Source organism: Microcaecilia unicolor, chromosome 9 (genome assembly GCF_901765095.1).
Source record: "Microcaecilia unicolor chromosome 9, aMicUni1.1, whole genome shotgun sequence".
NCBI classification, from domain to species: domain Eukaryota; kingdom Metazoa; phylum Chordata; class Amphibia; order Gymnophiona; family Siphonopidae; genus Microcaecilia; species Microcaecilia unicolor.
The window spans coordinates 32,976,483-33,001,920 of NC_044039.1; the positions used below are offsets into that span (position 1 = coordinate 32,976,483).

The following is a 25,438-nucleotide window of genomic DNA, read 5'->3' on the forward strand; positions in this document are numbered from 1 at the left end:
CCCTCTGGCGTCTGTCCGTCAACCAGTTCCTAATCCAGTTCACCACATCAGGTCCTATCTTCAGCCTGTCCAGTATATTTAAGAGCCTCCTGTGGGGAACCGTGTCAAAAGCATTACTGAAATCTAAGTAGATTACGTCTATAGCACGGCCCTGATTCAATTCTCTGGTCACCCAGTCAAAGAATTCAATGTGATTCGTTTGGCACGATTTCCCTTTGGTAAAACCATGTTGTCTCGAATCTTGCAACTTATTGGCTTCCAGGAAATTCACTATCCTTTCCTTCAGCATCGCTTCCATTACTTTTCCAATAACCGAAGTGAGGCTTACGGGCCTGTAGTTTCCAGCTTCTTCCCTATCACCACTTTTGGGAAGAGGGACCACCTCTGCCATTCTCCAATCTCACGGATTTAGGCATATGTCAGTTTGTGCCCAAAACAACAGTTAGAAACATGAAAATTTTGTTTCTTTTTCTGTACTGTAACTAGAGTGCACTCTTCCAAAAGACTATGCACTACAAATGATACTGAAATTAAAAAAAAAAAAAAAATGAAAATTCTCATAAACATGGAAAACTACACAAAATGACATTTTCTGGGCTGTATACCCTTAATTTTCTAGGAAATATGAAACAGTCCAGCATTTCTGTGAAATGTATCTGAGATGTGTGGCAGAACATTGGCCTTTCAAACTGTAGAAATCAGCCTCATTGTGCAAGCCAAAATACACACAGCAGTACTTTGCTAGATATTCCTAAACTGACTAATCATTATATACTAAACATTACTAATGATCATCCATTATCATTTGATTTCAGTCTTATGCAAGAGAATTTTGTGCTATGTGAACAGTACATCTCTTTGATATACTTGGAAAGCATATTTAATTCCATTTTCTTCTTGAATTCCTGTTGGAATGCCAGGAAATTCTGGAAAACAAAATTTTGGTTACTAATTTGTTGTTTTCTCAGCTCAGCTAGTGTGCTATTTTTACAAAAATTAATACATAACTGATGGCATTCCTTATGAATCATTCTGTAGCCCATAATTGGGGAGAGGTGGGATACAAGAAGTGTTAAATCATAGTTTGTAGCTCTGCACCAGTCTTCTACATTTACAGAAGCAATGATGTCATGAGTCTTATTTTGGGCAGACTGGATTCTTTGGTAAGGTTGAAGTGTGAAACTATGTAGTAAACAGCTCGAAAGATATTTAGAGAAAGAAAAATACAACCCCCAAAATGCTGTATATGGCACCTTAAGTTGTGCATGCTAATTTGGCCGCACGACCAAACTGCACACACAGCTTAATTGATCAAACCAATTAGTGTGGGTAATTAATACTTAACCAATTAGCGGCAAATTGGCTTTAATTAGAATTTACGTGCACAACTTTCTAGGCGTATTCTACAATGCGGCGCACGTAAATTCTAATGTGCACAGTTGAAAAAGGAGTGTGGCCATGGGCGTGGAATGGGCAGGTTGTGGGCGTTTCAAAAAAACATGCGCACTATTATAGAATATACACGATCTGCCATATTTAGACCTGGTTATACATGGCCGAAATGGGTGCGCCTAAGGTTTAGTGACAAGAACGTGCGTGAGTGTATTCCATAAACTACACCTAACTTCAGGTGTAGTTTACAAAATCACACTAACCACGTGGTTTTAAGGTGTCATATATAGAATTCTCCCCAACATTTCTCTTTTGAGTACATACTTGTTCAGGTTGTATTTTATTACGGTATGCAATTTCTCTCTCTATTGCTCCTGGACCCACTTCATAGATTTTAGCTCCATACAAGAGGCCTTCTCACATTATATTATCATTATTATTATGACTTCTTGAGCCAGTCAACACATAAGGCAGACAGATACATCTTTACACTTGTTGGTCTTGTGTTTTATCAACTACTTCTGACCAATTGATATCCAGCTCAGTGAGGTCCTTTCAACCAAGAGGTTTTGATTAGCAGAAGATGGCAGGAGTGTGCTTGGCCTATTATATGGCCTGAAGCCACTAGGTGAAGCTTGTTGCCATATCAATTACATTGGTTTGAGTGTACCAGATGGCGGCAGCTGCATTGGGGAGAATTAAAGCCTCCTTGGGTGGAGACAGCGTCAGCTTTGTGAAGTCACGCCATTTCCGGTTAATCAAGTCTCCTTGTTTTCAGTATTTGATGCCATTTGTGTCTTGGCCTTCCTGGACCTCTTTTAAGCTTCTGGTTTCAGTTCATGGCTTGCTTTGGTATGTGCTGGTACATCCATTCTTTGTAACGTGCCCAAACCATTAAGTAACCATTGTTGTAGTATGTTACTAACTGGCGGTGGTTTAATTCTCTCTCATATGGTTAAAACTGAAACAATATCTTGCCATTTGACATGTAGGATTCTTCTTAAGTTGCGTGAATCAAAACAATCTAGTCTGTTGTGAAGAGTTATTACTAGCCAGGCTTTTGCACCATTTAACAGAGTATCGGATTACTATTACACACATGCGTCTTCATTTGAGTTGTTAACTTCTTATTCTCTCAGATGTTACCTAATCTGATGCTGCTTTACTAATTCACATTTTTGGCACCATTTTACCAAAGCTTAGCATCGCTAACAGAAGTAGCACCTGCTAAATGCTAAGAAGCCCAGGGCCGCCGAGAGGGGGGGGGGGGGGGGCAGGGGGGACAAAATTTCCCAGGCCCGAGCCTCCAAGGGGGGCCCGGCGCCGGGGACAGCCCACCGGCGCTGCAGTCCCCGGTCTCACCTGCCTGCCTCCTCGGCGCTGGGCCCCCTGCATTCGAAGTGGCAGTCACAGATCGCCTCCCTTCGGGCCTTCCCTCCCTGTGTCCCGCCCTCTACGAAAACCAAAGTTACATCAGATGAAGGGCGGGTCACAGGGAGGGAAGGCCCGAAGGGAGGCGATCTGTGACTGGCCGCTTCGAATGCAGGGGGGGCCCGGAGGCTGTGGAGGCAGGCAGGTGAGACTGGGGACTGCAGTGGCGGGGGGGGGGGGGGGGGAGGCGGAGCGGCATTGCCCCGGGCCCGCCTAATCTCATCGGCGGCACTGAAGAAGCCTATAGGTAATGGGCTGCTTAGCATTTAGTGAATGCTACTTCTGTTAGTGTGTGCTAATCTTTAGTAAAGGGCCATTATGGAGAAGGGGACCCAGGCCCATAATCCACTTTGTAACATTTGTGGTGAAAAATATGAGTCCACCAAAACCCTGCTGTACCCACATATAAGTGACACTGGCAGGCATTAGGGCTATTGTAGTGGTGTACAGTAGGTTGTTGGTGGGTTTGAAGGAACCACAATACCACTGAAAAGAGGACGGGTATTTTATATTTGCTACATTCCTTCATTCTGTACTTTCGAAGTTCTTTGAACAAAAATATAATGTCAGGGTTTTTAGACCAGGGGCCTAAAAAAAAAACTGCTAACCAAGGAAATATTTTATTTACTTACTCTTTTGTGCCAGTTTAAAGACATCCCGGTCAAATTCAGGAAAGAAAGTATCACAGTCCAAAATCTTCCATGATGTCAGTGATGTGTATCTGATCACACCAGGAATGCTTCATTGCTTCCTGTGCAAAAGAAAGATTTAAGTCTTAAAAGAAAAATTGGTAGCTGAGATATTTTAGATAGCAAAATCATTATGAACTATCTTCTCATTCTGATTTGCATTTAACTTCTATCTAAGATGACATAAAACTCATACCTTTGACAACATGCAGGATGAACCCCTCTGTCTTTAACCTATCACAAAGTAGCATTACCAAAATGTTAACCTCTTTCCTTTAATTATAATGTCTGGTTTAATTTTCACATTTGTAGTTCAAGGTGAGTTACATTCAAGTACAGTAAGTATTTTCTGTCCCTGCAGGGCTTACATTCTAATTTTGCTCCTGAGGTAATGGAGGGTTAAGTGACTTGCCCAAGGTCACAAGGAGTAGCAATGGGATTTGGATTGGGTTTCCCTGGGTATCAGCCCACTGCTCTAACCATTAGGCAACATATGCATTTAAAGAGCCAGTACTGTTTTTTCCATTGGGGATCACAGCACTAATTAAGGGATTTACAATAGACTGTGCATATGTATTAAAACCAAATTAATGTCCAAATTTTTGACCTACACCCACTACTATAAAAATATTTCTTATTATACACACAGAGAGACACATACAGGCATGTTCATGTCTTATATACTAGAAGTTAGCCCTAGAATATGGACAATTTTCCAAAGAATTTGGAAACCCTTCTTGTCATCATTGCCAATTTGAGTCAGAAATATAGCTGAAGAGTAGATCTGGCCACAGTCTTATTTGCGGAGACTCACTATACAGTGGCGTACCTAGGGTAGTTGACACCCGGGGCCGGTCATTTTTTAACACCCCCCCCCCCCCCCCAAAGCCAGTACTAGGCATGCCGAGAATACAAAACACTCAGGACCTATAGAGCAATTCTACCATACCATAAGCAGTCATTTCTACGAGTCACACAAGGAAAAGGAAAGCATCTTAAACACTACAGTGAGCACTAGAACATCAATTCACCTATTGTAAAACGAAACCAGACAGAATAGTACAGATCGTAGATCCTGCACAGTCAATGCCAACTGAAAGCCGTGTCTTTTTCACAAACACAGATAAACCCTAAACCACTATAGAATAAGTAATCAAACTTTCTATTTAGACAAAAATTAAACTGAACCCCCAAGAGGACAGACTGAGCATACAATGCAACACCACAGAAACAGAAACTGTCCCCTAGTACTGTGCAAAATATAAAGACAGCAGATGTAAATTTGAAAAAAAAAACTAACAAGTACCAATCACCACTTTACAAATTAACAAATAGAAATAAAACAAATATAGAAACTAAAATAATACCATTTTATTGGACTAATACATTTAGCTTTCAGAGGCCAAAACCTCCGTCCTCGGGTCAGTACAGTATAGTGCTGTTACAGTATCCTATCCTGACCTCAGGAAGGGGGTTTTGTTCTCCGAAAGTTAGTCAAAATGTATTAAAATTAGTCCAATAAAAAGATTACCTTATTTACATGTTCTATTATAACATTTAACACATCTACAATACTTTATCCTAAAGCAAAAAAAATAAAAAAATATATTTATTTACAGTTTATTGTCTCTGGTTTCTGCTTTCCTCATCTTCTTTTCACCGTCTTCCTTCCATCCAGCATCTGCCTTCACTCTCTCTCTCTCTCTCTCTCTCTGCCATCCAGTGTCTGCCCTCTCTGCCATCCCTTCCATCCACTGCCTGCCCTTTCTCTCTGCCCCTTCAATCCACCATTTGCCCTCCCGCTCCCCTCCATCCAGGGTCTGCCCTCCCTCTCGCTCCCCCTTCCATCTAGGATCTGTCCCCTCTCTCTCTCTGCCCCTTTTTTCAGCCCCCAGTTCCAGCCCTCTTCTCCCCTCTGAACACCCCCACCCCAGTCCCCTTCTCCCCTCCCCTTCTCCTGTCTGAGACCCCCACCACAGTCCCCTTCTCCCCTCCCCTGTCTGAGACCCCCACCCAGTCCCCTTCTCTCCTCTGAACACCCCCACCCCAGCCCCCTTCTCCCCTCCCCTTTTCCCCTCTGAACACCCCCACCCCAGTCCCCTTCTCCCCTCCCCTTCTCCCCTCTGAGATCCCCACCCGAGTCCCCTTCTCCCCTCCCCTGTCTGAGATCCCCATCCCAGTCCCCTTCTCCCCTCCCCTTTTCCCCTCTGAACACTCCCACCCCAGTCCCCTTCTCCCCTGAGATCCCCACCCCAGTCCCCTTCTCCCCTCCCCCTCCCCTGTCTGAGATCCCCACCCCAGTCCCCTTCTCCCCACCCCAGACCCCTTCTCCCCCCCCCCCTTTTCCCCTCTGAACACCCCCACCCCAGTCCCCTTCTCCCCTCCCCTCCCCTTCCCTTCTCCCCTCTGAGATCCCTACCCCAGTCCCCTTCTCTCCCTCCCCTGTCTGAGACCCCCACCCCAGTCCCCTTCTCCCCTCTGAACACCCCCACCCGAGTCCCTTTTGCCCCTCTCCTTCCCCACCTCAGTCCCGTTAAAACTTGCGAAGCAGCGTCACAGGCAGCGCCTCGTGCCCTGCTTGTAAAATAAAAAAATCAAATCTCCTTCCTTCTTCTCGTCTTGACGTCGACAATCAAATTGATTGGAAGGCCCGAGTCGACGTCAAGACGAGGAGGAGAAGGAAGGAGATTTGATTTTTTTTTACAAGTAGGGCATGAGGCGCTGCCTGCGACGCTGCTTCGCCGGTTTTTTAAATGTGCGGCGCCGCGGGAACGGCCACGGGAGGCGGCGGGAGCGGAGCACCCCCCACCCACTGGCACCCGGGGCGGACCGCCCCCATCGTCCCCCCCTTGGTACGCCACTGTCACTATAAAATATATATCCCAGATTTCCAATTAGTAATAATCTACTGTTAAATTTGTCTTTAATGGCAAACTTGTGAACTTGGTTTTAGTCTGTTTATATGATCTGATGATACAAATGTGAATACAAAGATTTCAAAATGAATGCTATTTTACAAGGGGAGGGGGAATCATGTGATGCACAGTTTTAAAAAGAGGGTTCAGGCTCTTTCCTACAAGCAGGGTTTAGATGTGACATCTGACATGTTAAGTTCTGAAAGAATCCCATCCTGCTGTGACCAGCTGAGGAGAAAATGAAGCTTAGACTAACAAAGCAATAATGTTTCCAGTTTTCAAGCCAAATAAATGGCCAAATAAAGTCCATCTGCCGAAAATGCCCAAATCATGATTTTTAAGAAGTAGAATTTTGATGTTTTATATTGCAGTTCGTCCAAATAGCAAGGGGACATGTTTTGGGTAGGACTAGGGTGGGCCAAAACGTGGACATTTTTCAGCAATAATGGAATGAGAAGCAACATCCAAGAGAAAAAAGGATGTTATTATCTAGACCTGTTTCAATCACATCCAGGGTACAACAAGGTGCCCTGATTGAGCAGCTGACACTGGAGGGATGAAGGGAAATGGGACTTGATATACTGCCTTTCGGAGGTTTTTTGCAACTACATTCAAAGCGGTTTACATATATTCAGGTACTTATTTTGTACCAGAGGCAATGGAGGGTTAAGTGACTTGCCCAGAGTCACAAGGAGCTGCAGTGGGAATTGAACTCAGTTCCCCAGGATCAAAGTCTGCTGCACTAACCACTAGGCTACTCCTCCACTACCAACATTCCATGTAGAAGCCTGCCCTTGCAGATCAGCAATGCGGCCGCGCAGGCTTCTGTTTCTGTGAGACAGAAACAGAAGCCTGCATGGCCACGACGTAGCTGATCTGCAAGGTCAGGCTTCTAGATGGAATGTTGCTAGTGGAATAGCAACATTCCATGTAGAATCTCAAATAGTTTCAACATTCCATGTAGAATCTCAAATAGGGACAGGGAACTGGGACTTGACATACCCCGCCTTTCTGAGGTTTTTGCAACTACATTCAAAGTGGTTTACCTATATTCAGGTACTTATTTTGTACCTGGGGCAATGGAGGGTTAAGTGACTTGCCCAGAGTCACAAGGAGCTGCAGTGGGAATCAAACTCAGTTCCCCAGGATCAAAGTCCACTGCACTAACCACTAGGCTACTCCTCCACATGAAGGAATGACCCCTCCTTTATCTCCCAGTGCTTACTGACCCCCTCCCACACCCCTAAGAAGTGAAGGTGACAGTGGACACCGGGCTCTATGACAGCTTCAGATATTATGGCCATTCCTAATGGAGCAGCAATCAAGTGTAAGGAGTAGCCTAGTGATCAGTGCAGTGAACGTTGAAACACGGGGACCCAGGTGTAACTCCCACTTTAACTTATTTCTGTACAAATACGTAAGTCCTCCTGGAACATAGAAATACCTACTGAACCTGAATTTGAGACACCTGCAAGCATAATAGCTATTGTAGTGGTGTACCTTTAGGAATAGTAGGTTTTTACCTGTTTCGGGAGGGCTCACAAGAACATATCGGAGGCAACGTTCTTAATTGGTTTATAGGATTCCTAACTACACGCTCATATCAAGTGACGTCAAATTCAACTACATCAGCCACATGGACACCTGAATGTGGAGTTCCACAGGGATCTCCCCTCTCACCGACTATATTTAACCTAATGATGACATCCTTGGCCAAAATACTATCAAAGCAAAACCTCAACCCATACATTTACGCTGATGATGTAACGATCTACATCCCATTCAAACAAGACCTAAAAGAAATTTCCAATGAAACCAACCAAAGTCTACATATCATGCCCTCCTGGGCAGATGCCTTTCAGTTAAAACTCAATGCAGAAAAAACCCAATGCCTAATACTCACCTCCCAACACAACACGAGCAAATTTACCACCATCAACACCCCAAAACTAAACCTACCAATTTCGGAAACCCTTAAAATTCTTGGAGTCACCATTGACCGGCACCTAACACTTGAGAATCACGCGAAAATCACAACCAAAAAGATGTTCCACTCAATGTGGAAATTAAAAAGAGTAAAACCATTCTTCCCAAGAACCGTTTTCCGGAATCTGGTACAATCATTAGTACTCAGTCACCTAGACTACTGCAACTCTGCAAACAGCAAATACTCAAAAAACTCCAGACAGCCCAGAACACAGCAGCCAGACTCATATTTGGAAAACCAAAATACGAAAGTGCAAAGCCCTTACGAGAGAAACTACACTGGTTACCACTCAAAGAACGCATCACGTTCAAAGTATGTACCCTAGTAAATAAAATCATCCACAGCGAGGCCCCAGCCTACATGTCGGACCTGATAGACCTACCACCCAGGAATGCTAAAAGATCATCTCGCACATTCCTTAATCTTCATTTCCCCAACTGTAAAGGCCTAAAATATAAACTAATGCACGCATCAACCTTTTCCTATATGAGCACGCAATTCTGGAACACATTGCCACGTAACCTAAAAGCGGCCTATGAACTGACCAACTTCCACAAACTGCTGAAGACCCATCTCTTCGACAAGATATACCACAAAGACCAAAACATGTGAAATCTCCACATATATCTAGTAATGTTAAGAATGCCTTATATTATATCACTATCATGTTTTCCATTACCATGCAACCCAAAATACTTCTGTAACACTAAATGTCAATTCTCCTCTCATTTCCACTATCCATGATGTATTGTAAGCCACATTCAGCCTGCAAAGAGGTGGGATAATGTGGGATACAAATGCAATAAATAAATAAAGGAATTAAGATAGGATCCTGATCCCATTGTTTAAAGTCCACTGCACTGACCACTAGTTTGCCCCTCTGCTCTGCAGGGACATCTGTGTGGCCATTTTTGTACAAATGATACCTGTTTTTTTTTTTTTTTAATTTTGGTGTTATATTTCGGATGTTTCATTTTGGAAATAGGCTGTTCATTTTGGACATTTTCCAAAAAAAACCATCCTTCTCGTGTATTTTTGAACAGCCATTTTCCTGTTTGAAAATGGCTGAGAGATGGATGTTTTTTTCTGACTTGGACATTCTTTTGAAAAATGCCCCTCTTTATCTAATTGACCAAATCTGTAAGCAAACTCTACAAACAATCTCTATACGAAAAGCAGAAACAGTGGGGGAGGGGGAGGAATTCTAGGCACAACCAGTTCTCTGTTGACCACAAAGGTTTGTCTGCAGTTTACTTTCTTCCAATAACTACTTACTAGCAATAGGTCAAAGAGTGCACTTCCCATACCCACTCTGCATACAGCCCCTTTTTTGAACACAACTTAGAAAGTGGTGGTTTTCAACCCAGTCCTCAGGGACGACCCGCGTTTTCAGGTACCCACAATGAATATACATGAGATTTTTGAACACAACTTAGAAAGTGGTGGTTTTCAACCCAGTCCTCAGGGACGACCCGCGTTTTCAGGTACCCACAATGAATATACATGAGATGTGTTTGCATGCGCTTCCTCCACTGTATGCAAATATCTCTCATGGGTTTTTAGGATAACCACAATGAATATACAACTGGCCAGGTGGTCCCTGAGGACTGAGTTGAAAACCACTGGTCTACAGCATACAAGATAAAACTGCAAAAAGAAATATTAAAAAGTAAAACACAGAACAATTTAGAGAATACTGTATGTTAAAGCAAAACAGATCACTGACATCAGGGCCCAATATTCAAAGCGAGTTATGGCAAATGCAAAACTCATTTATATAATTTCAGCCCTTATCCTGGAAAAACCAGACTGTTTAACTCACTAAGGGGTCCTTTTACTAAGATGCGCCAAAAAATGGCCTGCGCTAGTGTAGGCGCGTGTTTTGGACGCACGCAGGTCCATTTTTCAGCGTGCCTGTAAAAAAAGACATTTGGGGGGGGGGCTGAAAATGGATGTGCGGCAAAATTAAAATTGGCGCGCGTACATTTAGGATTTGAGACCTTACCGCCACCCATTGACTTAGCGGCAAGGTGTCACGTGCTAACTGGGTGGTAACTGCCGATTACCGCTGTGCGGTAGAAAATAAAGAGATATTTTCTGGCAAGCGTACTGGATATTCGTAAAAAATGGAATTACTGTCCGGGCCATGCAGTAGCTGGGCAGTAGTTCCAAATTGACGCACGTTGGACACGTGTAGGATCCCTAAAAGTCAAAATTTTATCTGGATAGTAAGAGGCCAGATTTGAGGAGGTGGAGCCCACAACTATCCCTTTAGCAGTGATATTCAGCTGTTAAGATGATAAGTTCTTTAATTTAGGCCGGCTGAGTAGCAGAGTGGTCACTGCCTAGATAATCTATAATTAGCAGCTCTCCTTAAATAGAGAGTGTCACTGAACATACATATAAAGGTAAGCACCAGGGCTAATGATTAATCTTAAATGGCCAAGCCAGCTGAAAATCAAGCTTTAGTGACCTCCCAGTTAAGAAAGGAGGTTATATGGAGATAATTGACTCTTAGCTGCTTTTCATTTGTCCCTTATAAAGACCAGTGCATTTTTTCTAGCAAAAAAAGGTGCCGGTACTCAAATGCTAGGCCACTCTTCAGGGGTGGGGTGATCACTGATGGACCCAGCCCACAATAGTCCAGCCCCCTGCAACCAATGACAGAATCTATGACAAGGCAGAATTGGTGTGTAAGGCCTCTTTCATTAAAATTTGGGGACCATGGGTCACTTTTAGCAGACAATGGAAAAGGTGTTGGTACTCAGTACCCCCAAGTACCCCCTCAAAAAAAGCCCTGATAAAGACTAACCATGCATGTGACTGAAAAGTGTATGTACTTACTGCATAGGGCTCGACTCCCCCTATTACCCATATAGTTTCAAGGTTCTCACTTAGAGGTGGTGTAGAGGCCATTTTAATGGCATCCATCATACTGGGACAGACACAGTGAACGTGTTCTGGAGCAGAGCTGAACAAAATAATGGGAAAACAAGAATATTACATTTGAACATAGCACCACAAGGCCAGTTTTAACATATTTTTGCTTTATAATAATTTTCTGCCTTGTAAAACGGGATATTACTGTTTCCCCAAGTAACATAGTAGATGACGGCAGAAAAAGACCTGTTCGGTCCATCCAGTCTGCCCAACAAGAAATAGTATAAGGGACTGGGACTTGATATACCACCCTTCTGTGGTTTTTGCAACTACATTCAAAGTGGTTTACATAGTATAAACAGGTACTTATTTGCACCTGGGACAATGGAAGGTTAAGTGACTTGCCCAGAGTCATAAGGAGCTGCAGTGGGAATCGAACCCAGTTCCCCAGGATCAAAGTCCGCTGCACTAACCACTAGGCTACTCCTCCACACTTGATCTTGATTTGTCCTTGCCATTTTCAGGGCACAGACTGTAGACGTTTACCCAGCATTGGTCTTATTCTACAGTTATAGCAGCTGAATCTGTCAAGCCACGATCAGGGCACAGACCGTAGAAGTCTTCCCAGCACTGGTTTTGCTTCCTAATTACTGGTGTTGCCATCTAATCACTGCGCTTGTTTGGTTCTACACCTGCTATACAGGATTTCTTTGTGTTTTTACCACACATTTTTGAATTCTGTTACCGTTTTTATGTCCACCACCTCCCTCTCTGTGAAAAAGTACTTCCTGACATTATTCCTGAGTCCCCCACACACCTCAATTCATATCCTCTAGTGCTACCACCTTACAGGGTCTGTTGGTAAATTAACACCTTTCAAATATTTGAACATCTGTATCCATATCACCCCGTCTCTCCTTTCCATTCTTCTGGCCTTGCCAACCGCCTTGTGGTATTTTCGTCACCTTAAGATCCTCAGACACCATCACCCCAAAGTCTCTCTACTCAGCTGTGCTATTTGGTACATCTCCTTTGATTTCTGTACCCCAGAAATCCAAAGACGATGTACCAGATAGGAGGAGAGAGATTGACAAGCACAGTTCTGGAAAGGGACCTTGGGGTGATGGTGTCTAAAGATCTCAAGGTGACAAAACAATGCAACAAGGCTGTATAGAGAGGGGAATAACCAGCTGAAGAAAAGAGGTGTTGATGTCTCTGTACAAGTGAAATGTAAGTTATGCTGGCTGTAAAACATATTTAACTTGTGGACATAAATATAGATTTTTGGCCAACAGCAAGTAAAAGTAACAGCAATACATGGTGGTGGTGTCTACAGCAGGAATGTGCTTTCATTTGTAACTGACATGGAAATGACAACATTTGTCGTGTATTTTTTGTCACTCTATATCCAAAATGGCATAAACCATATCATGAATTTTTCTAATGTTATGTCTGTCATTTTGGATGGCTACCATTAAAAAAAAAAGCCTAGTCTAGGTTCTCCTTCCCAATCTAGCCTCTCCTGCCCTTAAAAAATAAATCAGGTGGGTCCCAAGACCTTCCCAACTGTTTAAGCTGGCTTCAGGCAGCCTCTCAATCTCCCCTCCAAACCACTCAGAACCCCTCAGACACAGTCAAAAGCAGTGTTATCCTTTACCTGCTTCCCAGTTAGGGGTAAAGCTATAAGGAGCCGCCTAATTTACTGGAGGAAAAGTATGTGCCATGTTTTGATAGTGTATACTGTTGCCTTTGGATTTGTGTATGGGCAGAGGGAATTGTGGGAATTGTGCAAATATGCATAGAATAGTATAATTCATGCATATTCTGGCTACCATCTAGGCAGGGGGATTTACTCATTATAGGGCTGGTGTAAGTGATCGTGTCTTAAATATAAGAGCAGTTTCTGCCATTTGCACTAGTATTCTAAGTTAGTGTTGTATGTGTAAATGTTTAGAGTATTATCACTTGAGTATACGTGTGCACATACCTGCATTAAGTACACAAAGGGCATCTAAGTGCTTTTCTGCAAACAACCACTTAAGTTACATAGGGAATTTTTGCAAGGGGGAATACACATGGGTGGAGCCTGGGTGAACATAGGTGTGGCTCCAACTTATGCATGTAGGATTCAGTAAATGGCACCCAAATTTGTGCACTGGAAAAAAAATGCCAAAGAGCATTTTTCTATAAAGAGCACTCCCAAGTTCAGAACTGTTTATAGAATAACCCTTAGAACCCATTCCCACATTCAAATTTGGGTGCCCGTATTTATACCAGCTGAAACCTGGAGTAAATGCCGGTGCCCAACTCTTGGCATTTGGGCTTGCAAATGGTGCTATTCTATAATTCTACACGCAATTTTTTGGAACACCCTGCCCCCACCCCTAGCCATTCCCCCTTTTGAGTTGCGCACTAGCAGGGGCATTTTCGAAAGAGAAGGGCGCCCATCTTTCGACACAAATCGAGAGGTGAGCGTCCTTCTTTCAGGGCCGACCAAATTGGCATAATCGAAAGCCAATTTTGGGCGTCCTCAACTGCTTTCCATCGTGGGGAAGATCAAAGTTCACGGGGGCGTGTTGGCAGTGTACCGAAGGCGGGACGGGGGCGTGCTTAACACATGAGCGTCCTCAACCGAAAATGGAAAAAAGAAGGGCTTCCCTGACGAGCATTTGGCCGACTTTACTTGGTCCCTTTTTTTTCAGGACCAAGTCTCGAAAAGGTGCCCGAACTGACCAGATGACCACCGGAAGGAATCGGGGATGACCTCCCCTTACTCCCCCAGTGGTCACTAACCCCCTCCCACCCCCCAAAAAAAATTTTTTTAAACATTTTTTGCCAGCCTCTATGCCAACCTCAAATGTCATACCCACTTCCATCATAGCAGTGTACAGGTCCCTGGAGCAGTTTTTAGTGGGTACTGCAGTGCATTTCAGGCAGGCGGACCCAGGCCCATCCCCCCTACCTGTTACACTTGTGCTGGTAAACCCACCCGAAACCCACTGTACCCACATGTAGGTGCCCCCCTTCATACTTAAGGGCTATGGTAGGGTGTACAGTTGTGGGGAGTGGGTTTTGGGGGGCTCAGCACCCAAGGTAAGGGAGCTATGCACCTGGGAGCTATTTGTGAAGTCCACTGCAGTGCCCCCTAGGGTGCCCGATTGATGTCCTGGCATGTGAGGGGACCAGTGCACTACGAATGCTGGCTCCTCCCACGGCCAAATGCCTTGGATTTGGTCGTTTTTGAGATGGGCGTCTTCGGTTTCCATTATCGGCGAAAACCAAGGTCACCCATCTCTAAGGTCGACCTAAATGTTGAGATTTGGGCATCCCCGACCGTATTATCGAAATGAAAGATGGATGCCCATCTTGTTTCGATAATACGGGATGCCCCGCCCCTTCGCGGGGAAGTCCTCGGAGATGGGCACCCTTAGAGATGGTTGTCCCCGTTCAATTATGCCCCTCTAGGGGATTTAGGTATGCGGAGTTATAGAATATTGATCAAGAAAATGTGCATGCAAAAAACAATTACAATTAACTGCAACAATTGATTGTTAACATCAATTTACTGCTAGTTAATGGCTTGTTACCTAATTATTTTGTGCCATATATAGAATTTGTGGGGGAGGGGGTAATGTACAGAATATTATAAGTTATACTAGTTAAAGAGGCCCGTTTCAGAGCAAATGAAACGGGCGCTAGCAAGGTTTTCGTCGACAACACCCCCTCTCCCCCCTCCCTTGCCAACCCCTTCGTTGTTCTGCCGTTGCTCTGCTCCCGTCATGACGTTTGACGCAAGGGCGGGGCCCGGAGCGATGTCCCACCCCCCCTCCCTCCCTGCCAACCCGTTCCTTGTTCTGCCATTGCTCTGCCCTCGAGGGCGGGGCCCGGAGCGATTTTGGTGGCTTCACCACCACGAACCTTCGAACCTTTTTCAAGGAAGTGAGGGCTTGGCTTCACTGAAGTCAGTGTCCTCAGAACGTTGAGGGTGAGTTTTATTATAGTAGATGTATCTCTGCTGCACTTAGGCAGCTTATGGTGAAACTGAGCACCTAAATGTTAGGCGTGGTGATACCAGGTTACAGTAGTATTCTGTTATATAATAAGTAGCTGCCAAGTGGCCTCTGTGTACTTAAATGAAGGTTTGTGCATTTGTCAGCCTCTACTTTTGCTGTTTTACTTAAATGAAGGTGCCAGGGAAAACTGCTGCACGACTTATATTCCGCCAGTGTCACTATGCTCATATTAGCCCTCTCCTCAAGTCACTTCATTGGCTCCCTATCCATTTCCGCATACAGTTCAAACTCCTCTTACTGACTTACAAGTGCATTCACTCTGCAGCTCCTCAGTACCTCTCCACTCTCATATCTCCATACACTCCTCCCCGGGAACTCCGTTCACTGGGTAAATCTCTCTTATCTGCACCCTTCTCCTCCACCGCTAACTCCAGACTCCGTTCCTTTTATCTTGCTGCACCATATGCCTGGACTAGACTTCCTGAGCCGATACATCAAGCTCCATCTCTGGCCATCTTCAAATCTAGGGTAAAAGCCCACCTTTTTGATGCTGCTTTTAACTCCTAACCCTTACTCGATTGTTCAGTACCCATGTTTTATCATTCCCACCTTAGTAATGCTCTTATCCCTTATTTGTCCTGTTTGTCCTAATTAGATTGTAAGCTCTGTCGAGCAGGGACTATCTCTTCATGTCCAGTATACAGCGCTGCGTACGTCTAGTAGCGCTACAGAAATGATAAGTAATAGTAGTAGTAGTCATTGTGGGTTATGATATGCTGAAAAAGGCCCCTTTTCCAATTAGTTTATGAAAATAAGAGTTTTTCATTGAATCCAGCAGAGTTTGTGAGAGTATTTTGGATACATACCTCCTATCCACCCCCACCCTGTTAACCTATCAATGAAATGCTTTGATGTTTCACTTATATATACCGTCATCTACCACATTTGCTTATTTCCGATCTGATGAAGAAGGGCAACCTTCGAAAGCTAATCAAGAAATGTATTAAATTATGTCCAATAAAAAAGGTATCATCTTATTTTCTTTTCCATGTTTTATTTTGTTTGATTTCTATTGGATAGAAGAAGGAAATTTGTATTTGTGACTGCTCTGATTTTGAAATGGATAGCATATCATTGTCGAATATGATTTAAGATAATGATCACCAGGGCCCATCTAGACTCCTGTACAGGGCCGTGCCGATGCGGTAAGCGGGGTAAGCGCCGCAGGGGGGCGCCCACCTCTGGAGGGCGCCACCGCGGTGCTTACCCTCGCCCCGCGCTGCCGAGGACTTTAAATCTTTTACCTCGGTCGCAGCAGTGTCAGTGAAAGCGCTGCCGACGTCTCCCTTCCCTTGCACTCATTGGTTCCCTCGGTGTCCCGCCTTCTTCTGACGTCAGAAGAAGGCGGACACTGAGGAAACCAAGAGCGCGAAGGGAAGGGAGACGTCGGCAGCGCTCCGCTTTCACTGACGCTACTGCGACCGGAAGTAAAAGATTTAAAGTCCCCAGGGCGTGGAGGAAAGAGCAGAGAGGCATGGATGGGAGGGCAGAGAGACAGGCATGGGTGGGAGGGCATGGATGGGAGGGCAGAGAGGCATGGATGGGAGGGCAGCAGCAGGGCCCAGGGAGAGGACAAATTGCTGGAAGGGGAGGGGAGAGAGGAGGATTGCTAGCTATGGATGCAGCAGGGAAGGGCAGAGAGGGACAAGGATGGACATGGGGGCCCAGGGAGAGGACAATTTGCTGGAAATGGAGGGGAGGGGAGAGAGGAGGATTGCTGGCTATGGATGGAGGAGGGAAGGGCAGAGAGGGACAAGGATGGACATGGGGGCCCAGGTAGAGGACAATTTGCTGGAAATGGAGGGGAGGGGAGAGAGGAGGATTGCTGGCTATGGATGGAGGAGAGAAGGGCAGAGAGGGACAAGGATGGACGTGGATGGGAGGGCAGGACCCAGGGAGAGAGAAGAAATTGCTGGAAATGGATATAGAGCAAGAAATGAAGAAGAAAGGAGGAAAGTAAAGAAATAAATGGAAAGGAAGCCCTGGAAATGGAGTTAAGAGGACAGATAGCAGCAGCTCAGATACTGGGCCAGAATGATCGGAAAAAGAAAGTCACCAGACAACAAAGGTAGAAAAAAATCATTTTATTTTCATTTTAGCGTTTGGAATATGTCCACTTTGAGAATTTACATCTGCTATCTTATTTTGCAATGTATAGCAATTTGTTTCTAAGAATATTGCTGACAATTCCTGTCAGTGTGGCAAGTGGTGAGCGATTATTTTCACCGGGGGGGGGGGGGGGGGGCTGATCATTTTCACGGGGGGGGGGGGGGGGCGCCAACTGATAATCTGCAGGGGGGCGCCAGAGACCCTAGGCACGGTCCTGCTCCTGTATTCCATTCATGATGCACTAACCCACACTTTACTCAATCTTGGATCTTGCCTCTGAATTGCCATTAATCCTTATCCCTTGCACTAACTCCTTTTTCCTGCATCACCCCACCCCCTCCCCACTGTGAGGCTGCTCTGATGGTCTTAAAAAGCTCGTGCATAGGATTTTTAGCTACTTCTTATTTTGGTCCAATAAAAGCAATAAGGAGCTCCAAAGAATGTGCTTAGTTTGGAAAAGCAACTGTTTATATTAACTGTTATTAGGATCTTACTTATAATAAAACTTATGTAAAAAGGAGGAAGTTACCTATGGTATATTTGGGTATTTTTAGGAGATTTTCATTTTGTTCTCTTTTCAAATCTGTTCAAAGATTTTGGCATATGATGTTTTCTTTTTATTAGAGATCTTTGATATCACTTCTGTAGCATTTGACTATGATGTTGTATTTGTATTTCTTTGAACTACTGTTTCCTGTTATCTCTTTTTATTCAATAAATACTTCCTAAAATTGAAAAAAAAATAAAAAAATAAAAAAAGTTATAGCAAGAGATGAAAATCTATCAATGTGAATTTCTACTTAAGCAAAGACAGGTGCATCTCACTGCTGGGATCTAAACCATAGGGAAGTCCTAGATCCACATTTCCATCGGACATACCTCAAGGTTCTACTCAAAAGCGCATTGATGCAGTTGGGTAGAGGCAAAAGGGTCTCTGCAAATGGCTCCAATGTTTTACGACCCCATATTATCAGATTTTTCTTACCTAGATGCAAAAGAAATTAATTTCTTTTCAACAGTGATTACAAAAGAAAGAAAAGTTCTAATTGAAGTTTTATCATTCATTCTTTTTGTTATATACCAACCTGTCTAATAACTTATGACAGCCACATAGGAAGGTGGATGGTGGGAAATGCCAGACAAATACTGGGAACTCTATTAATCCAGAAAACAGAATGAAGGTGATGATGTCACAAACTTCCCCGCACTTATGTGGCTGGTTCTGAAATCACCTCCTGTATCTCCGCATCCATTCAGTTTCTGCCATGCTAATGAGGTTGCCAACAGATACGTTATTTAGTGCCATTTATGATTTTGTATTAATCTGGGCACCTACCCAATGGGAAATAAAGGGGCCCTTTCGCTAAGCCGCGTAGGCGCCTATGCACACCCAACGCAGGTCAATTTGGAATTACTACACAGCTACCACGTGGCCCGGGCGGTAATTTCATTTTTTACGCACGCCCACAACGCATGCCGGAAAATAATTTTTATTTTCCAGTGTGCGGGCGGTAATCAGCATTTGAACGTGCATTGACCATTACCACCTGCTTAATGTGTGAGACCTTACCGCTAAGTGAATGGGTGGCGGTAAGGTCTCAGACCCAAAATGGATGCACGCCAATTTTCATTTTGCCGCACAAACATTTTCAGCCCCCAAAAAAGGCATTTTTATAGGTGCGCTGAAAAATGGATCTGCGTGTGTCCAAAACATGCGCCTACACTAACGCATGTCACTTTTCAGCGCACCTTAGTAAAAGGACCCCAAAGCTACTTAATTGTAACAGGTGTTCTATGAGGAGAGGTGGTTCGCCAGTTGCACACGTGGATCACGTGACTGTGGGCGCAGTGCCAAGCATGCTGCTTCCCAGCGTTTCCCAGATTACTGCCATCCCACAATTCCATATAAAGGTTTGGACCGGGGGAAAGGGGTAGAAAAGCTCTGAATTGGAGGAGTGAGGGCATGAGTGATTGGTGATTAGCAGTCCTCAGAGAACACCTGTTACAGGTAAGGAACTTTTCTTGCTCTGAAGAGAAAACAATTCATGGGGTAATATACACGGTGTCCTGTAAAATGGAACCCCTTACATAGTTTCAAAATACTTTGCAATTGTTTAAACCTTTAGTATGACCTTTGAAAATACATTAGGAAACTTTCATAGCAAATGCTTTGCCTTTTTTTGTCACAAGAATTTAATCACAACTTTATCTTCTTCACTAAATGACATTTTGCTAAAATGGATCTTAATGGTCACTTCCTGAATGATGCCATTTTGAAGACAGGGATCATCCAGTTTTTACAGCATCTTGCAGTAACACCTATCAATAATAGTAATCATTTTTTTTTAATAATGGTACATTTGTGTTTGGGTTATTTGGAAAAATGTTGGGGGTCCTGTTTTTCCAGACACCGTGGACATGCGATTACCTTCGATAAAAGGGAATAATAAGATTTGCCATTGAACAGGAATATGTTTTGTTAGTAAAACCTATTTACATACATAAAAAACAACTACAAGGAAGAACAACTGAAATGATAAAATGGGGTTGGACTCTTCCTCCTCAACATGGCCATGGAAAATGGACAGTCAAAGCCTACTCTCTCGTTAGGGAGGCCATTGGGAAACTGCAGTGCCTTAGCGAGGGCGGCTGACACCAGGGGCGGGTCGCCGCTGCGCACCCCCCCCGGGCGCAGCATGGCGCCCCCCCCCTCGGCGTGCACCCCCCCTCGGAGCGCATTCTTACTTAGTTTAGAAGCGAGGGGCGGGCAGGAGGGCCGATCCGCCCCTGAGTCCACGTCGCTGGGAGCTGCGTCGGCTCCATTGGTTCCTTGCTCTCTCTGCCCCAGAACAGGAAGTAATCTGTTCCGGGGCAGAGGGCACAAGGAACCAACAGAGACGACACCCCCCCCAGCGGCATGCACCCGGGGCGGACCACCCCACCCCCCTTCCTATGCCACTGAGAAACTGCAGTCTACTTTCCAACTAGAAGCGTGGCTCTTTGTCACCATACTCCCGGGCCTATTAGGGTGAAAATAAAACAAAATCTTTGTAGAAATTCAACAGACTTTAATCCACATAGGACGTGACCTTTTATCTTTATGAAACAATTAACCGATTAAGGGGTCTTTTTACTAAGGTGCGCTGAAAAATGGCCTGCTATAGTGTCTTTTTGACGTGCACAGATCCATTTTTTTAACGTGCCCGTAAAAAGGTCCTTTTTGGCCGAAAATGGACATGCGGCAAAATTAAAATTGGCGCGTCCATTTTGGGTCTGAGACTTTACCGCCACCCATTGACTTAGTGCTAATGTCTCGCGCGTTAACCAGGCGGTAATCGTCAACGTGCGTACACTGCCGATTACCCCCAGTTAGCACCACACATTAGAAAATAAAGGGCGACTATGACAAAATGAGGAAAATGGTTAAAAAGAAGCTAAAAGGGTTGGCCACAAAGCGTAGGATTTTAAATCAGGCATGGACATATTTTAATAATACCATCGTGGAAGCCCAGACTAGACGTATTCCACGTATTAACAAAGGTGGAAAGAAGAGCGAACAACCAACATGGGTAAAAGGTGAAGTGAAAGAAGCTATTGGAGCCAAAACAGTATCCTTCAAAGAATGGAAAAAGGATCCGAATGAAGAAAATAAGAAGTAACACAAGCATTGTCAAGCTAGATGCAAAGCACTGATAAAGTAGGTTAAAAGAAAATATGAAGAAAAACTTGCCATGGAGACAAAAACTCATAGTAACACCTTTTTCAGGCACATCAGTAGCTGAAAGCCTGTGCTGGAATCTGTGGGACCCTTAGATCATGAAGGAGCAAAAGGGGCACTCAGGGAGGACAAGGCCACAGTGGAGAGATTAAATGCCTGAAACTCAAAGAGGACAACCTTAGCCATGTTCCGAACAAAACCAGGCCAGAAAAGATCTTTAGGTGTAGACGTATTCTTGGCCTACGATAGAGAAGGTACTGATGGAAGATTGGATGAATATTGTTTTTTTAGACTAGATCTCTTGGCAAGTGTACAAGTCCTTAGGACTCCTCAGGTTCTGACTTCAAAAATATTGGTGAAAATACATCTGAACCACATCTGCCCTGGTGCCAAAAACCTCTGAAAACTAAAACGTAGTTATTTGGGTCTGAGTGGGGTCAAAGAGTAGGTAAGATGTCTAACTCCACACTTGTTTGCCTTCAAATGGGCATGAAGGGTGCCAAGGCAAAATTGCAGCTTTGGATCTGAGTTGGCATTAACATGCTCAGTGCCAAAGAGAAGGCACCAAGAGAAAGACCTAGTTGTTGAACTACTCAGTACATGAACATCAATATGCATGGAACATTGGGCAAATACCTTGGAAACTTTTCTGACCCAATCTACCTTAAACACCAATGATGTCAATAAGTTGTTCTTCCAGTCTGGGGCACTCAGACTACTAATAATTTAAGTCTGTGTGGTGCCTCACTCAAGCAAAACTTCTTCAGAAATGTTTATGCAGCTGTGGGCTATATGATCTTATAACATCTTACTGGTGTCTGAACTGCATGGACGTTAGTGTGCTATACATTTTGCTTGTAAATATTTGTTTATATTATATGCATGCTTGCTTTTGTGCTTTAAATAAACAGACGTTATACAAAATACAGTTAATTAGTAGAATGAGGCACACAGATGTACAATCGCTTGCCCAACAGAATGTAGGGCATCAAAGTCAGAAGAATTTTGCAGAGAGTGTAGCTCATAACTCAAGACACTGGATCAACCAAGCTCGCCATTGGAGAGACTCATACAGTTAACCAAGAAGCAGGACTTACCGGGCTCTACTACTGAAGTAATTTTTTCAATAAAGTACTTAAACTCATTCCTGCATTTAAAAAAATAGATATTCAGATTATGGCAGAAATATAACAATGTATTTGACATAATGTTTTTTCACAGGGGTTGACTGTTAGCTGACTAAACCTCAGTTTGCTGATTAAATTTCTGCTATTGAAATTTCCTTCATGAGCAGCTAAATACAGTGGTCTAATATGGATTAGGAAGCCAAAAACTCCTTTAACTGCTGAGCTGCTATCCAGATAGCAGACTGTTATGGTGGACTCAGAGTGGATGGATAACGGTGATATTCAGTCACTATCCATATTGCTAAGTGGTTTAATTCAGGCCTACGAAAAAGTAGTCCTAGGTTAAACTGCTTAAGTATATGTACAGCCAGGGCCGCCGAGAGACTGGGCCAGGGCAAGGCCGCCCCCCGGGGCCCCGCCCCCTCCACCTGCCCCCCTCCGTCAGCCACCAGGCCGGGCCCCCTGCATTGAAATCACAGCGCCTCTCACCTCAGTGTGAAAGCGCTGCAGGCAGCAGATCGCCTCCCTTTGGGCCTCCTTCTCTCCCTGTGTCCCGCCCTCGCGGAAGTTACATCAGACGAGGGCGGGACACAGGGAGGGAAGGAGGCCCGAAGGGAGACGATCTGCTACTGCCTGCAGCGCTTTCACACAGAGGTGAGAGGCGCTGTGATTTCAATGCAGGGGGCCTGGCCCGGTGGCAGACGGTCGACGACGGAGGGCGGGTGGGACTGCGGCGCCGGGCCCCCCTTGGAGGCCCGGGCCCGGGGAATTTTGTCCCCTCTGCCCCCCCCTTTCGGCGGCCCTGTGTACAGCAGCTAATTATTGTCACTAAGGAGGTAATTCTATAAGTGGTGACTCCATTTAGGCATGCCGATGCTACATGGTGAAAGCCTACACTACCATGGTACCTATATGCCCAGATGTCATTATAGAATATTTGCATAACCTGGCAGTGGCATGCCTAACATTTAGGCACCAGCCATAGACCACATATAAGTACAAGCAAGGATGTGTACCTTACAGTATTCTGTAAGCTGGATGCATAAATGATGGTCCTGTCCATGATCCTCCCATGTGAATGCCCTCCTTACACTTAAGCATTAACCCCCAGATTCTACGTATGACGCTTTTTGTGCACACAATTTAACTGAATAATCAGCACATCAGTGCTGATAGCTGAGCAATAACAAGCAATTATCCACACTGATACTAATTGGCAACAATTAGAATTTACACACCCATCTTTTTAGGCACATTCTATAAAGAGGTACGCATAAATCCTTGTGCGTGGACCCAAAAAGGAAGCGTGGCCATGAGACGGCATGGGTAGATTGGGGGTGTTCCTGCAATTTATGCACCTAATTTATGCATCAGGATTTACACCAGGTTCTCATTGGTGTAAATGGTCACGCCTAAATGCTGTCGCAGTTCACGGTGCTAAGCACTATTCTATACACTGCACCTAACTGTATGCGCGGTTTATAGAATAGTACTAAGCGTTATTTTTTTCACAACCATCTATAGAATCTAGTTCTAAGCCACTTATGCATGCCCTTACAGAATAGTGATTAGAGGGTCCTTCTACTAAGGTGCGCCAAGAAATGTCTTATGCTGGTGTAGACGTGTATATTGGACGCGCGCATGTCCATTTTTCAGCGCACCTGCAAAAAAGGCCTTTTGGGGGGGGGGGGGGCAGAAAATGGACTTGTGGCAAAATGAAAATCGGTGCACATCCATTTTAGGCCCGAGACCTTACTGCCACCCATTGACTTAGTGGTAAGGTCTCGCGCATTAATCGGGTGGTAATCGTCAGCACACATACAATGCTGATTACTGCCTAGCTAGCGCTGTGCATCAGAAAATTTTCCAGTGCGCGTAAAGAATGAAATTACCACCCGGGCCACGCGGTAGTTCAAAATTGATGCATGTAGAACGCATGTATGCACCTACACTGCTTAGTAAAAGGGCCCTTAGGTGTTTTGCTGTGACATATTTTATTTTATTTATTTTATTACATTTGTATCCCACATTTTCCCACCCATTTGCGGGCTCAGTGTGGCTTACAATACATTGTAAATGATGGGAGTACAAATTGTTACAATTCGGTTATGGATTACATTGTGATGAGTTATGCTAAGACAAAGTCAAAATATCATTAAGGGAACAGAACAATGGAAAAGAGCAATGGAACATTGGAAAGAAACAACGGGAACTGATAGAGCAACAAGACAATAACAAGAGAACATTCGGTGTAATGTTTTCTGTGAGTAAAGGTGTGAATGTGGTGACATTACGGGGGATAAGAATTCAGAAGAGAGTGTATTGATGCATTGCTGAACAGTGAGTGTGGACTTCATGTGTTTTGATCCTTTCCATAAATCTTATCAAAAAGATGAGTCTTCAATAGTTTGCGGAAGTTGGTCAGTTCGTAGATCGTTTTCAGGTTGCGTGGTAATGTGTTCCAGAACTGCGTGCTCATGCAAGAAAAGGTTGATGCGTGCAGCACCTTGTATTTTATGCCTTTGCAATTAGGGAAGTGGAGGTTGAGGAAAGTTCGGGATGATCTTTTAGCATTTCTGGGTGGTAAGTCTATTAGATCAGACATGTAGGCTGGGGCTTCACCGTGAATAATTTTGTGGACTAATGTGCATACTTTAAAAGTAATGCGTTCCTTAAGTGGGAGCCAGTGTAGCTTCTCTCATAAGGGTTTTGCACTTTTGTATTTTGGTTTTCCAAAGATGAGTCTGGCTGCTGTGTTCTGGGCTGTTTGAAGTTTCCTCAGTATTTGCTCTTTACAGCCTGCGTAGAGTGAGTTGCAGTAATCCAGATGGCTGAGCACGAGGGATTGCACTAGGCTGCGAAAGACGGATCTAGGGAAGAATGGTCTTATTCTTTTCAGTTTCCACATGCAGTAGAACATCTTTTTGGTTGTGTTATTTGCATGAGTTTCGAGTGTTAGATGGCGGTCAATAGTGACTCCAAGGATTTTTAAAGTTTCTGAGATTGGAAGGTTTAGTTTTGGTGTGTTTATGGCGGTGAATTCATTTGTGTTGTATTGGGAGGTAAGTATCAGGCATTGAGTTTTTTCTGCATTTAGTTTCAATCGAAATGCATCTG

General features: G+C 44.2%; 1 protein-coding gene across 1 annotated transcript in view; it reads right to left on the bottom strand.

Moving 5' to 3' along the window:
• Nucleotides 1-3,505: 3,505 nt before the first annotated feature.
• The window catches only part of LOC115477806 (dihydrofolate reductase-like), a 36,617-nt gene continuing 14,684 nt past the window's right edge, over nt 3,506-25,438 (bottom strand). The window contains exons 4-7 of the mRNA XM_030214896.1: nt 22,292-22,341; nt 18,356-18,461; nt 11,259-11,385; nt 3,506-3,574 (exon numbers count right to left, since the gene is read on the bottom strand). Coding sequence (XP_030070756.1) covers nt 3,506-3,574; nt 11,259-11,385; nt 18,356-18,461; nt 22,292-22,341 — 352 coding nt within the window. The remainder of the gene's footprint in view (nt 3,575-11,258; nt 11,386-18,355; nt 18,462-22,291; nt 22,342-25,438) is intronic.